Source organism: Chrysochloris asiatica, unplaced genomic scaffold (assembly GCF_000296735.1).
Source record: "Chrysochloris asiatica unplaced genomic scaffold, ChrAsi1.0 scaffold00012, whole genome shotgun sequence".
Taxonomy (NCBI): domain Eukaryota; kingdom Metazoa; phylum Chordata; class Mammalia; order Afrosoricida; family Chrysochloridae; genus Chrysochloris; species Chrysochloris asiatica.
This window is the reverse complement of record NW_006408530.1, coordinates 32268510-32284418: the sequence shown is the minus strand read 5'-3', so window position 1 is coordinate 32284418 and position 15909 is coordinate 32268510. Positions and strand designations below refer to the sequence as shown.

The following is a 15909-nucleotide window of genomic DNA, read 5'->3' as shown; positions in this document are numbered from 1 at the left end:
GCTGTAGTCTTTGATCTTCATCAGTAACTATTTCAAGTTCTCTTTGCTTCCAGCAAGCAAGGATGTGTCATTTACACATCGGAGGTTGTTAATGAGTCTTCCTCCAATGCCACATTCTTCTTCATATAATCCAATTTCTCAGATTATTTACTCAGCATACAAGTTTAATAAGTATGCTTATTAAAGGATACAACCCAAGCACACACCTCTCCTGATTTTATACTATTCAGTGTTCCCTCATTCTGTTCTAATGACTGCCTCTTGGTTTATGTACAAATTCCTAATATGCATATTTAACTCACCACCATGTTTTGAAGTGACCATATTTTCCTCATTGCACTGTAGCATGAACTTTGCCATCAATCAGGTGTTTGCATATGTATAGATATGTTTTTAAACTTCCTATTTCTATCCTATAAGTCAGTTTCTCTACTGTTGTAACAATACCACGTGATTTTACTTAATAATGATGGAGTTCCTGCATCATTAGTGTGCTCACTGCTAACCAAAGGGTTGGTGGTTCAAGTCTACCCAGAGGCACACTGGAAGAAAGGCCCAGTGACCTACTTCCAAAAAGTTAGCCACTGAAGACGCTATGGAGCACAATTCTACTCTGACACACCTGGGAGTATCATGAGTCGGAATTGACTCAACAGCTACGGGTTTGATAGCCTAAATCTTCCAAATTTGTTCTTCTTCAATTTGCATGCACTATTTTTGACCCTTTGTCTTTATGAATTTATATGATCAGCTTGTCAGTTTCCATATGAACACAAACTTATTAGATTTCAATTGGGATTGTGTTGGAAGTATATATTAATTTGGGAAGAATTTACATCTTTATATAATTGAATTTTCAAATCCCTGAACATGCTACATCCTTCCATTTATTAAAATCTTCTTTTAACTTTTTCAGCAATATTAACTTTTTCTGTTAGAAATCTTTCATTGCTCCATAGTTTTTCATTTTCAATTATACTTTTAAGACATCTGGTGCCATTCTAGTTTCCTATCCTTCAGATATGACTTTTTCTCTTTCTTTCTCTAAAAGCTTTTAGAATCCTTCTGTAGCCCCAATTCTAATTCTTTTGTGGACAGATGTATTGTTTTCATCTGAAAACTCATTTCCTTTTGTTCAAGAAAGCCAACTTTTTTTTTTTTTTTGGTTGTTCTAGTTCTTTTAAAATAATTTCTTCCTCTTCATTTTCCTTGTGTTCTTTGTTTCATCTGTAGTTCTTGTTTCTGTTTGTTTGGTTTGGGTCTGTCTTTCATGTTGAAGATTTTCCTAAACTATCCGATGATCCTTCACTGCCTATTCATATTTAAGAAGAATCTGACCAGATGATCTCTGGGTATGGAGTTTATTATCTGTTGCTAGGCTTCACTGGAGGTGATCTAACAGTGAGATATTTTGGTTTGGAGGATTTACAAATATCAGAATCAATGAGTCTGTTCCCGAGTTCATTAAATTTCTTTCTGAAAGGGATCCTCCAATATTTAGGCTCAGCAATAGAAACTGGTCATCTTTGAACTGGGCTGAAAAGGGGAGAATAGTCATCTCTTCATTTAATATTCAGATTTAATCTTCCAGTTTTCAATTTGAGGTTTTTCTCCACCCTTCATAATGCAAAATACACACGTTTGAATTGATAGCAGTGAAATGGAAGAAGGAAGACAAATTGATTCTTTACAAAACTGTGTCAAAATAATTAAGTGGATGAAGGATAGTTTTTTTTCAAGAAATGATGCTAGAACAACTGGATAGAAAAAGGCACAAAAATTAACCTAACCTTCACATTTTATATAGAAAAATTAACTAAAGATGGATCATGGGTCTAAATGTAAATCATAAAACTATAATTATTTTAGAAAAGAACATAGGACCTTAAATAATCAACTATATGTGTCTAAATGATCACCAAAAATCCAGAAGCAAAGATTAGAAGGCAAAGAGGGAAAGGGAATCTAGGTTAATGGAAACAGAACAAAATAGAAATAATGAGAATGCTCCCACACAGTAAAAACTAGAAACAATTGCACAGAACAATTTAATAAAAATAGTTAAGGGGGAACCCAATATTTTTGTGGGAAAAAATACAGTAAAATATTATTTTTTGATAAACAACAGCATGGCCTACGGTTGGGTGAAGATTTCTTATAGAAACACCAAAAGCATGATCCATAAAAGAAAAAACAAATAGTAAGAAATAAATAATATATTTAGAAAATGGGCAAAAGACTTAACCTGATAATTTACCAAAGAAGATGTACAGATAAACAAAGTGTTTAACAACAGTTATCCCCACTGCCATCCAATCAGTTCCTAAACTCATTTTCAGAGTTTCCAAGATTATAAATCTTTACTGGAACAGAAAGTCTCATCTTCCTACAAGGAGCTGCTGGTGGGATCGAACTGCCAACATTGCAGTTACCAGTCCAGTGCTTATCCTATAGTGCCATCAGGACTCCTTTCATTAGCCCTTGTTGTTGTTAAGTGCCCTCGAGTCGATTCCGACTCATAGCGATCCTGTATATGGTTTCCAATGAGTGACTGATGAGTTTGAACCGCCAACCTTGCAATTCAAAATAACCTCATGATCCAGTGTTTATCCTACAGCACCATACCAGAAGTGCAAATTAAAACCATGATGCAATGTCACTACACTTGTGTTAGAATAGTTTAAATGAAAAACACTGATTATACCAAATACTGGTCAAAATACTGGTTTGAAGAAACTGGATCTCTCATTCATTGCTAGTGGGAATGTAAAATACTACAGTCATGCTGGAAAACAGTTTGGCAGTTTCTTAAAAAGTTAAGCATACACTTACCATGTGGCCCAACAATTGGACTCCTGGGCATATATCTTAGAGAAGTGAAAACTTAGGTTTGCACAAAAATCTGTACATGAAAATTCATAGTAGCTTTATTTGCAATAGTGCCAAAGTGGAAACAACCCAAGTGTCCTTCAACAGGTGAAAGGCTAAACATATTGCGAGACATCCATACAATGGAATGCTACTCAGCAGTCTAGAGGTTTGATGCATGCAACAATTGATCCACACAGCAAATGGACAGATTTCAAGATTCGGCATTTTGCTGAATGAAAATAGCTAATCTCAAAAGATTGCATTTGGATGACATTCTGAAAACGACAAAACTATAGAGATGGAGAACAGATGAGTGGTTGCCAGGGACTAAGAGAGGGACGATGGTGTGGCTTATAAAGGGGTTGTTGTTGTTAAAGTGCCATTGAGTGGCTACTGACTCATAGCGACCCTGTATAGGGTTTCCAAGGAGCAGCTGGGTTTTGAACCACTGACCTTTTGGTTAGTAGTCCATTGCTTATCCTACAGTGCATGAGGGAATTCTTTTGTGGTGCCAGAACAATTCTGTATCTTGAATGTGGTGATCCAAGGACTACAATGTCATATGACTACACACACACATGAAAAAAGAAAAGTATCAATTTCCTAGTTTTGATAACTTACTATGATTATGAGAATAGTCCCCATTGAGAGAAACTGAGTGAAGAGTATTTGGGAATCTCTGTACTGTTTTTGCAAATTCTTGTGAGTCTATATTGCAAAATGAAAAGTTAAAACAATTTTTTTTTCATTTTTCTTTGTTGCTTAGAGATAATTTTTGGAAGGAAAAACAAAAAATGACTCCACCGTCTTCAAAACCATTTACTTTTATTCTCAGACAATATAGCCCGTATCTATTAGCTTTTTAAAATTGAGCAATTTGTGAATATATTTCTGTTAATGATTAAATATAGAGTAGAAAGATTTTTAACTCTTTGGGCTATGTTTATTTTTATATAAAAGTCAAAAGTTACAAATAGGTACACAGAGCAAAATAAATCAACAGCTCCTTTCCCACAGGTAACCACTGTTACCAGTTGTGTATATTGAGTATCGTTTCTCAGTTATCCATATGTCATAATTCTTGTTACGAGTACTGTTACAGTACAGTAGGGAGTTTTTGTGGAGTCATTCATCACAGGGAGAGTAGTAACCTATCCATGAAGCGGTATCTCCTCTGTAGTACCTTGTAGTGGATTTGACATGATCATATGAATCGTCTTTCCCTTTTAAATACTAACATGCATAGAGACAAACTACATCTTACTATTTAATATGGATTTAGCTTCAACAGTCTTCCATGATTTTATATACACACGTTCCTCATGCATGAAACTCAGAGTTGGCTAGCTAATTGTTGCTCTGAGATTAACCCCCCTTGAAACATAGTTTTGCCAACTGTGTTTTAGATTTTTTATTACATTAACAAATAACAGTTATAAAATATTCAAACAACACAAATGAAGTATATAAAGTAGGTTATCTGTTTCCTTGGTAATAACCTTACCTCACTGCTGCTGAGACTTTGCAAGAGTATGTTTTGATTTTGATTGGCTGTCATCATATCATTTGGAGAAGAGTTTGTATCATGACAAATGTCAAGCAATGATTCAGCATGTCTTTCTGCCAAAAGAAACATAATAATGTGTTTTGCTATGATTTATCTCCAGCAATTTCACAAGATCTAATGAAATGCCTCTAAGTATTAAAACCAGTGCCATTTTGTCAAAGAAATAGTGGTCTGGGATGCAGAGAAGGGCAAAGGCAAGGGTCATAAAATATGTAGTTGGGGGAAACACCAAGCAGCAGACTTTGGTGGTAACTGCTATTATTAAAAGAGAAAATCAGGTATGGTAGAATTTTGAGCAAAAGAAACAAGTAGGGTGAAATCAATCAACATCTGAGTACATAAATGTCTCTGTGAGAAACAGAAGTTACTAAGAGTCTGATTTTGGTTTGACATTAGTCCAGTCACCTCATACTCAGTGTATACATCCTTCTTGCATCATCTTTTCATGGGTGCTGGGACATGACCAAGAAAATTTAATCGTTAAAGCACACAACAGCTAAGGCAGTCCTCCTATCTAAGGTCCACACATGGAACCAAGGATATCCATCCTTCAAGCTTTCTGGAACATGACCTCTCATCATGGACTTCCACTGGTAGAGGGGTAGAAGAAAAAGCTCTAGGTTTTTCTAACTAAGACCTACATGCTTATAGGATGTTCTGGCTAGAGGCTAGCATTGACTCAATTGCTATCGGAATTTCCTTCTCAGAGCCTCCATGCTACCCTGAAGCATCTATAGTTATTTCATAGGGAGTAAGAATGATCTCAAGAGTCATACAGACCACCCAATAATTTTAAAAAAAAAAATGTTTCAGATTACACAAACATTTTTTCCTTATGAATAGAAGAAGAGATATCATGAGTGATCAAAAGTTTAGCATTAACTGCTTTGTTTTAGGCAGCATTACTAAGTGAAAACCCCAATAATGAGCTGGAAACTACAATTGCTCCATCATTGTCAAGGGCAAAAGTACTCAGCTATTCTAGGCATACTTGCTTTCCTGTCTGGTACTTAAAGACACATGAAATGAACAGTATTCTGAACATCAAACAGTGACTCCCAGTTAGTTCCTAAGGAACATGGTTCTCATGCTTATCCCTCTTCTGTTATCCCAACTCCTTCAAATAAATATGGAATCTTCAAAGAAAACGCCCTCCTCTTTCGCTGGCTCTTCAATTTATCTTATAATGGAAACAAAACTGAATGCATGATCTAACTCAGAACATTCATCTCCTCACTATATTTTCCTTTCACCTCTGCCATCTATCTTCTGCCTCCTTCCTGCTGCTGAAACTTCTTAACATATCTGCTTTGTTCTCTCTTTTCTAATTCCATATTATATCACCCTTCCTTACTACAACTCTTCCCATATTCTGCTACTACTGTTCTCACTCTTGAATCCCTATGTTCACACCACTGTCTAACTATGACAACTCCTCAGCTCAGACCTCTATACTTTTCTTTCTATCATCAGTCCTTCAATAACCTTATCCACTCCGAAGTACTCACAAGCTCTGTAAACAGCTCCCAAATTAACATACCAGTTCATTTTCCCCTCAAGTCCAGTCCCACAGAAAATTACTACTTAAAGTCCCATTAAATTCAGTATTTTTAAACTCATAACTCTTCTATCCAATAGTCTTTCCAAACCAAAATTGTTGTTGTTAAGTGCTGTCAAGTCAATTCTGACTCATAGCAACACTGTATAGGGTTTCTGAGGAACAACTGGTGAGTTTGAACCTCTAACATTACGGTTCCAACCAACCTTGTGGTTGCATGCTTATCCTACAGCACCACACCAAAACTCCAAGTATTCCCCATTTTATTGGTTGTCATTTCTACTTCCCCATTTCTTAGGCCTGAAACTTTGAATAACCTTTAACTCAGGTCTCTCACCTTCTGTTTTTGTGAACCCTTTATCAAGTTTACATCATTAAGTTCTGAGACTTCTTTTTTCACTGTATCTCTCAGACTCACCGTACCCAACACCTCCCTCTCATGCCTAATACCACATGCCACCCAAAGATTCTTTTCCTGTATCCTGTCACTATGTGCATGGGCACACTTCTATGACTTCTTAAATTGCTATTTGTAAGGTTTTCACTGACCAGTTTTTTCAGAAGTAGATTGCCAAATCCTTCTTCCTCTTTGTTCTTAATTTGGAACCTCAGCTGAAACCTATCCAATATGGGAGCCCCTGCTGACATTTTCAACACTGGTGGCATAGCTTTTAGCATCACAGCAACACACACACCACCACAGCATGACAAACTAACTGATGAGTGACGGCAGACAGAGTTCAGTATGAATTATACCTCCACATTAAGGAAACCAATACTGGATAAATGTGCAACATCATGATAAACTAAGAAAAGATTGAAGTTGTCAATAATTTAATTTTACTTGGATCTACAATCAGTGCCCATGGAAGAAGCAGTCAAGAAATCAAGGAACATCTTGCATTAGGCAAATCTGCTGCAAAAGACATCTTTGCAGTTGTTGTTGTTAGGTGCCATCAACTCATTTCCAACTCATAGCAACCCTATGCACAACAAAACAAAACGCTGCCCAGTCCTGTGCCATCCTTACAGTTTGACTCATTGTTGCTGCCACTGGTCATTCCGTCTCATTGAGGGGCTGTCTCTTTTTCGCTGACCCTTCACCACTTAACCAAGCAGGATGTCCTACTTCTGATCCCTCCTGAAAACATATCTAAATAATGAGAGACAAAATCTCACCATCCTCGCTTTGATGGAGCATTCTGGCTGTACTTCTTCCAACACAGATTTATTGGTTCTTCTGGCAGTCTGTGGTACTTTCAATATTCTTCCTCAACACCATAATTTACATGTATCAATTTTTCTCTGGTCTTTCTCATTCAATACCAACTTCCACATGCATATGAAACAGTTGAAAATACAATGGCTTAGGTCAGGCACACCTAAATCCGGAAACTGACATCTTTGATCTTGAATACTTTAAAGAGATCTTTTGCACCAGATTTGCCTGATGCCATACATCATTTGATTTCATGGCTGCTGCTTCTATGAGTGTTGATTGTGGATCCAAGCAAAATGAAATCTGACAACTTCAATCTTTTCTCCATTTATCATGATGCTATTTACTGGTCCTTTTGTGAAGATTTTCATTTTCTTTACATTGAGGTGCAATCCATATTGAAAGCTGTAGTTGTTGGTCTTCATCAGTAAGCATTTCAAGTTCTCTTTACTTCTAGCAAGCAAGTTTGTGTCATCTGCATGTTGCAGGGTGTTAATGAATCTTCCTCCAATCCTGATGCTAAATTCTTCTTCATATAATCCAGATTCTCAGATTATTTGCTCAGCATATAGTTTGAGTAAGAATGGTGAAAGGATGCAACCCTGGCACACAATTTTCCTGATTTTAAATCACTCCTCAATGCTGTTCTAACAACAGCCTCTTGGTCTATGTACAGGTTTTTCATGAGCACAACCAAGTGCTCGGGAATACCTATTCTTCACAATGTTGTCCAGAATTTGCTATGATCCACACAGTCAAATGCCTTTGTATAGTCAATAAAACACAAGTCAATATCTTTCTGTTATTTTCTGCTTTTAGTCAAGATCCATCTGATGTCAGCAATGATATCCCTAGTTCCATGTTCTCTTCTGAATCTGGCTTGAATTTCTGGTAACTCCCTGTCAATGTATTGTTGCAATCATTTTTAAAACAACCTTTAGCAAAATTTTACTGGCATGTGATATTAATGATATTGTTTGATGATTTCCACATTTCACTGGGTCACCATTCTCAGAATAGGAAAAGTATGGATCTCTTCCAATGCGTTGACCTGGTAGCTGTCTTCCAGACTTCTTGGTATAGATGAGTGAACACCTCTAGTGCAGCATCAGTTTCTTGAAACGTTTCCATTTGTATTCCATCCATCTCTGGAGCCTTGTTCTTGACCAATGCTTTTAGTTCTTGATCATATGCTACCTCTTGAAATGGTTGCGTATCAACCAATTTTTCTTAGTACAGTGACTCTGTATTCCTTCCAACATCTTTTGATATTTCCTGCATCATTCAGTACTTTACCCTTGTTGTTGTTAAGTGTTGCTGAGTCAGTTTCTACTCACAGCGACTCTTTATAGGGTTTCTGAGAATGGCTGGTGGATTTGAACCACCAACTTTGTGGTTAGCATTCCAATGCTTACCCTATAGTGACACACCTGTGTATTCCATCTGGTGAGGTCCACATATCTATTGTCACCTTTTATGTTGTTGAAAAAAGGTATTTGCAATAAACAAGTCATTGGTCTTACGTAATTATATCATGTGACTCCAGCAACATTTCTATCACCAAGGCCATAGTTTCCAACTTTCACATTCCAATTACAAATGATTATTAATACATCTTGATTGAAAGTTTGGTCAATTTCAAATTGAAGTTGTTGTTAAGTGCCATCAAGTCAGTTCCAACTGATAGTCACTTTATATACTGTTTATGCAAGGCTATAATCTTTGTAGGAGCAGAAAGCCTCATCCTTTTCCCTCAGAGCAGCCAGAACCACCAACCTTGTGGTTCAAAGTCCAATGCAAGAAATTGGTAGAATTTTTCATTTTCGTCATAACTGGTTTAGAGGTTGGTGTGCAAATTTTAATAGTAGTTGCATTAACTGGTCTTCCTCATAGGTATATGGATATTATCCTATCATAGACAGCACTGTACTTCAAGATAGATTTTTAAATGCTCTTTTGACAATTAATGAGACACATTCTCTTTAATTTGTCATTCCTGGCATAGTAAACCATGTGACTGTCCAGTTAAAATAGCCAATACCAATCCATTTCAGATCACTAATGCCTAGGATATCAATTTTTATGCATTCCAACCAACTTACCTAGCTTCTTGCTTCATACATTCCACGTTCTAATTCTTAATGGGTGTTTGTAGCTGTTTCTTCTCATTTTGTATTCTGCCCCATTACCAAATGAAGGTCTTGAAAGCTTTGCCTCCTCCATGCCATTAAGGTCAACTTCGCTTTGGGGAGGTAGCTCTTCTCCAGTTGCACTGTGATTGCCTTCCAACCTTAGGGGCACATCTTACAGCACTGTATCAGAAATTGCTCCGCTGCTACTCATAAGGTTTTCAGTGACTAACAATTCATAAGTGGCCTGCCTCTCATTCTTCCTAGTCTGTCTTACTCTGTAAGCTCCACTGAAACCTATCCACTGTGGGTGATTCTGCTGGTATTTAAAATACCAGTGGCGTAGCTTCTAGCTTCACAGCAACACACAGTCACCTAAGTGCAACAAATTGACAAACTAGTGGGGAAAAGACCTCTTTAAAATGTTGAAAAGCAAAGATGTCACCTTGAAGAGTGAGGCACACCTAACCCAAGCCACGGTTTTTGTTTTTTGGAGTTTCAATGTTTGAACTAAGGTGTCTTTGAATTGTGGCGCCGGCAAAGAATATTGACCATACCATGGACTACTTGAAGTACAAACAAATCTGTCTTGGACGAAGTATAGGGAGGATGGTTCTTAGAAGTGAGGATGGCAGTTCCTGTAGAAGTACATTATGTTTGGTAAAGAAAAGGGTCCGAAAAAAAGAGGAAGAACCTCAGTGAGGTAGACTAATACCATGGTGACAACAATGGACTCAAACATAGCAGTACATGTGAGGAGGGTGCAGGTCTGGGCAGTATTGTACTCAGGGTCCCTGTGAGTCAGAACCAATTTGGCTAACTTGACAGTACCTAACAGCAGTATTGTTTCTTATTAGAGCTTCTTGCCTTAAATCTCTGCCGTCAAATTCATCTACACAATGTTGTTGTTGTTTGCCATCAAGTCGGTTCCAACTCATAGTGACTCTGTATAGGGTTTCCAAGGAGCAGCTGATGGGTTTGAACTGCCAACCTTGTGGTTTGTAGTCCAATGCTGATCCACAGTGCCATAGAAGAAGTCCCAGGTACACAATAAGAACAACTTAATCTTCCTAGCACGTGGCTTTGCTGAGTCCTTGAGTTAATATTCTTTAATGACTTTATTTTTTTGAAATTAAAAAATAAATTATGTCCATCAGCCTGACATTTAAGGTTCTACCTTCAGTGGGGTCAGTTTCTTTTGTATCTAGTTACAAGTTTTCCTTTTCTCTCTCAGTCTTGTTTTTACCTGGAATAAGATACACTTGTAAACATGGAGCCTCTGCTCCACAAAATAAAATCCCATGTTTATCCAAGGATTATACTGAATATCATCTCTTGCATGAGCTAATCAGTCTCTGGGTAGGGCAAATGGTTAATGTGTTCAGCTACAGCAGTGTAGTTAATTACTTAATATGGCCCTTCTAGCCCCATTCCTCCATTCTGTGATGGACTATAAATTCTGATCTATATGCCTGAGGTTATGGTCCCAATTTGGAGTGAGTTGTTAAAGGGATTAAGGATTAAGGTGGGACTATAGGGTCCTGGTTTAAGGATCTTAGTGGTTACGAATCGGGCTGCTAATCTCACAGCCAACAGTTCGAGACTACCAGCTGTTCTGCAGAAGAAAGATGAGGCTTTCTACTCCCGTAAAGATTTACAACCTCGGAAACCCTGTACAGGGTCACTATGAGTCGGAACCAACTCCATGGCACATAACAACAACATAGAGTCCTGGTTTAGTGCTGTAGGATAAGCTTTGGACTGCTAATTACAAGGTTGGTGGTTCAAACTCATCAGCCGCTTCTTGGAAATCGCATTCAGGGTCGTTATGAGTTGACACTTAACAGCAACATCCTAGAGTCGCTATAGAATTAGAGATAATTCAATGATATCTAATAACAACAAGGATTATGGATGCCCGCACCTTACCAGTGGATGTGACTCTAGTCGTAACTTTAGTATCCTTGAGGGTTTGGTGTGTGTACAATATATAGAAATGCTTTGGCAGAGTTCATTCTCTTGTTCTGGATCCTACATCTATCTTATTTCTATCTGACCTCCAGTTTGTTGGGACTTGTGGCTCTAACCTGACTTCATGAACCAACTTTTGTAAAGTTGTGAATCAACAGCCTATTGCCTGGCCTGCTAATTTGGGTTGTTAAGCCCCTAGGAGCTTAACTACATAGGAGAGGAGAACTCTCCAGACAGATGTCTGAACTACGGTTCTGGGACTTGCCAGCCTCCACAATTGCATGAGCCATTTCCTTGGCAGATGGTGAGTTCTGTGAGACGTTGCAGCAAATTGCGGAACCCTGGAACGTGAGGGAAGGGAGGAGTGCTGATTGATATTAGGAATTTTGGAGTGGTATAACATCTTGGTTTGATACAGTGGCATCAGCAAGTGGACTCAAGTGTAACAATTGTGAGGGTGATGTGAGAATAAGCAGTGTTTCATTGTGTTGTGCACAGGTTCACTGTGAGAATGGATTTGACAGTACCTAACAACAACAATAATAACATAATACCTTGGAAAGTAGAACATTTGAGGCATCTTTAACCTCTACCTCATAGGACCAGCCCTATGCTGATCATTCTAAAAGAAATTCTTCTTGCAATTAGTAACTGTAAGGTTTGAAGTTCGTGTCCATCCAGAAGCACCTTAGAAGAAAGGCCTGGTGATCTACTAATTCAGGCATTGAGAACCCCATGGAGCACAGATGTTTTCCGACAGACATGGAATCACAATGAATCAGAATCCACTTGATGGCAGCTGGTTACTGGTTACTCATTGTCTGAAACAACTATACTTCTTTCTGAAAAATCCTTGTTACTAGACTCTGAGGGAGCAGAAAACCACATAACACATTTTGGTAACAAGTCACTGAAACCAAAGTCACCTTACCCCAAAGTAGTCAATCTAAATTTTCATTAGGATTGTGTCCCAGCACAAAAGCATGGGCTCTACCAATCAGACCCTTTTGGGAAATTTAGGATTGGAACATTGAGTGACTGCTGCTCAGGGCTCATGGTGTGACCCCAGGGCGAAGGCAGACACTCTGGGGCTATGTGGATGCTAACTAAGCAGAGGAAACTGGTCTGTGAGAAAGGAGAATGGAAGAGAAACAGCAGCCAGAGATCAGGTGACCCCAGAGATGAAAAGAACTGCTTTCTCAGTTTCTTGTGTTTTCCACTCATCAACTTAAGCTCAAGTGAAGCCCAGCTGTACCTTATTTCATGTTCTTGAGTTTTCTGAGAACTTTATAGTTTTATTCTCCCCACCCCATATTTCCATAGGCACACGACTTCTTCACTCCCCATGGTGTGGTCACTGTGTTCAGGGAAGTGTTCCCCTGGGCATCATGGCTTGCTGCCTTGGACACTAGTTTCCAATCACAGTGGGTTTTGCTTACACTTTTGGTCTCTCTGCACTTTATCCCTGTGGGCAGGGCCTCGCCACACTGTGGGGAGGAGAAGAAGGATAGTGTAGGATGTTTTTCAACTCTAATCAATTTAGGGGGGCAGTTCAGAGATCCCCAGCACATCCCACGTTCCTGCCATGATCACAGAACTGAGCACAGTTGTGGTACTATCAGTGATGTTCTGGAGGCAGGCAGTGCATGAGAGCCAATTGTTAAAATTCTAGGAACTTTCCAAACTGGTTCATAAACACTATTGTTAAAAACTAGAAACCCATTGCTGTCTAATCAATTCCAACTCATAGTGACCCACAGGCTAGAGTAGAACTTCTCCGTAGGGCGTCCAAGGCTGTAATCTTTGTGGAAGTGGACTGCCACATCTTTCTCCTACAGAGCAGCTAGTGAGTCCCAACCATCAATCGTTTGGTTAGCAACAGAGTGCTTAAGCACTGCACCACCAGGACCCCTTTATTCAAAGCTTAATTATTGAAAAAATTATGTTTAATAAAATAAGTTAATCACATAAGGACAAATAATGTATGATCATACTTATACAAGAAACTAAATAGATAGAAAACAAGGATAATTAGTGGTTATCAGGGGTGGATTGTTGTTTAAGTGCTGTTGAGTCGGTTACGACTATAGTGACCCTGTATAGGATTTCTGAGGAGTGGCTGGTGGGCTTGAACCGCCAACCTTGTGATGGGAGGGAAGAGAAAAGGAGGAGCTTTTGCTTAGTGATCATTGAGCTTAAGTTAATGGTGGCAGAATAATTCAGAAAAGGACAGTGATAATGATTGTACAATATGAAGAATATAATTGTTGCATTGAATATATAGTTGCTTTGGTGTGTATATATTCTACACCACAACTTAAAAAGATAAAACCTATCACCAGGGACCAGTCCCTGGAGAAGGACATCATGCTTGGTAGAGAAGAGGGTCAGTGAAAAAGAGGAAGATCCTCAATGAGGTGAATGAATACTGTGGCTGTGACAGTAGTCTCAAACATAGCAACAATTGTGAGTGAGGGTCTCTTAACTCAATGGTAGTGGGATCTGAAATTATATTAAAGATAAAACTAATACATACTCAAAACTCATCAGTTGAATTACTTACTGCACACTAGCAAAGAGAGCTCTAAAAAGGAAATCAGGAAAACAATACCATTTACAATAGTCATCCAAAAGATGAAATACTTAGGAACAAATCTAATCAGAGAAACAAAAAATCTATACAAAGCACACTGTAAAACATGACTCAAGGAAATCAAAACAGACCTACTTAAATGGAAGAATATGTCATGCTCATGAATATGAAGACTTAACATTGTGAAAACATAAACACTACTCAAAACAATTACAGATAGAATACAATCCCAATCCAGATCCCAAAATCATTCTTTAAAGAGGTGGAAAAATTAATCACCAACTGTATATGGAAAGGAAAGAGATCACCAATAAGCAAAGCACTACTAAACAACAATAACAACAACATAAGGTTTCTGAGGAGCGGCTGATGGCATTGAACAGGCTAATTTATGGATAACAGTCAGTCCAGTGCTTATCCTACAGTGCCACCACAGGGAATGAGGATGGTTAGGGTTAAGAACAATTGGCAAAAGAACCAACTTGTAGCTGCATGACCAAAGAACCAAAGCTGCTGACAGGCTTGAAGGCAGAGCAGCCCCAGGTGCAGAACCTTGTGTCTCACACCCTGAGAAACCTTTCCTACATGCTGGAACATTATAGTTTTGTCTCTTGTTCCCTTGTAAAACTTCCTTAAAGTTGTCTTTCAGAAGGATTGCATGAGAGGGTCCCAGATAGAGTGGGAGAAAATGTGAAACAAAACAAAATTATTATTAAAAAAAAAAAAAAGACCAACTTACTGGTCAGAAAGAAATCGGAAGAACTAGAAACTATGACCCTTGACCACCCTTCACATCTGGGAAGGAACTCCCCCTCATGGCCCAGTTTTCAGCCAAGTCATAGGTGGTTTATATGGGGGAACAGCAACATTAATAAGGTATGCTCACCATAGAATAGTCAATCATTGAAAATCAAAATGGCAACATTTTCCTGAGGACAAATTTGAGAAGGGATGGGAAGGTGGGTGGAATGCAAACAGGAACCACAGGGAAGAAATGGGATCATTTTTGTTGCATGGAGGGGATTACATTCATTGAGCTGAAACAAAGTGTGTGATTTGTTGAATGTAAAACTGTTGATTTTTATCTGTAAACCTTCACTCAATTCACAATAAAAAGTTAGATAAAATTTTTAAAATGTCTTTCAGAAACTCATGAAGCCAGAACAAACTTGAATCTGATCCAAAGCATGTAGGCAATCTCCAACCGTGACCCAGATATAACCTTCCAACTGGGAACACTGTGGAATACATTCCATAATGAGTGATGATCAGCATCCCAGAAGCTTTTACAACAGAATCCATCTTGTATAAAGGTTGTGCACACATCCACTTAGCATAATCCCTCACAACTGGACAAATTCCAGGAAGAGCCGCCCAGTTTCTTTGTTCCCACATTTCTCTCACTATCATAGTAAAAAGTATAATTGTATCATCTAAAACTTGCTCAAGTAAGACATGTGCTGCGTTACTCCAAAAGCCCTCTGCATCTCCCCTTGCCAAGGTACTCCTAATAAATTCCTTGCATATATGATAAGCCTGTTCTATTGCTTCCTTATTCTTACGTACAGAGAAAGAATCTTTCATCTAGGGAAGTGTCCTGCACCAAGAAGACATTCAAGACGTCAAGAAACATATGAAGGAATGCTCGTGTTCATTGGCCATTAGAAAAATGCAATTCAAAACAATGAGACATCCTCTTAACACAGAATTAATAACAAAATTTAAAAAAAATAGAAAACAACAAATGCTGTGAGGATGTGGAGAGATTGGAACCGTCATACACTGCTGGTGGGACTGCAAAATGGTGTAACTCTTCTGAAAAACAGTATGGTGTTTCCTCAAAAAGTGGGAAATAGAAATACCATATGACTCAATTATCCCTCTACTTGGTATAGATCCTATACCAAAGTCAGCCATTCAAAATCAAAAGGTCAGCATTTTCCTAAGGACAAAGTTGAGAAAGGGTGGGAAGGTGGATAGAATGCAAATAGGAACCACAGG

The 15909-nt window shown here is 38.4% G+C and overlaps 1 protein-coding gene across 1 annotated transcript in view; it reads right to left on the bottom strand.

Annotated features, from left to right (window-relative positions):
* Positions 1-15909, bottom strand: part of MAP3K19 (mitogen-activated protein kinase kinase kinase 19) — a 92438-nt gene that overhangs the window by 59797 nt on the left and 16732 nt on the right. Inside the window, exons 7-8 of the mRNA XM_006834601.1 lie at positions 4376-4491; positions 2712-2722 (exon numbers count right to left, since the gene is read on the bottom strand). Coding sequence (XP_006834664.1) covers positions 2712-2722; positions 4376-4491 — 127 coding nt within the window. The remainder of the gene's footprint in view (positions 1-2711; positions 2723-4375; positions 4492-15909) is intronic.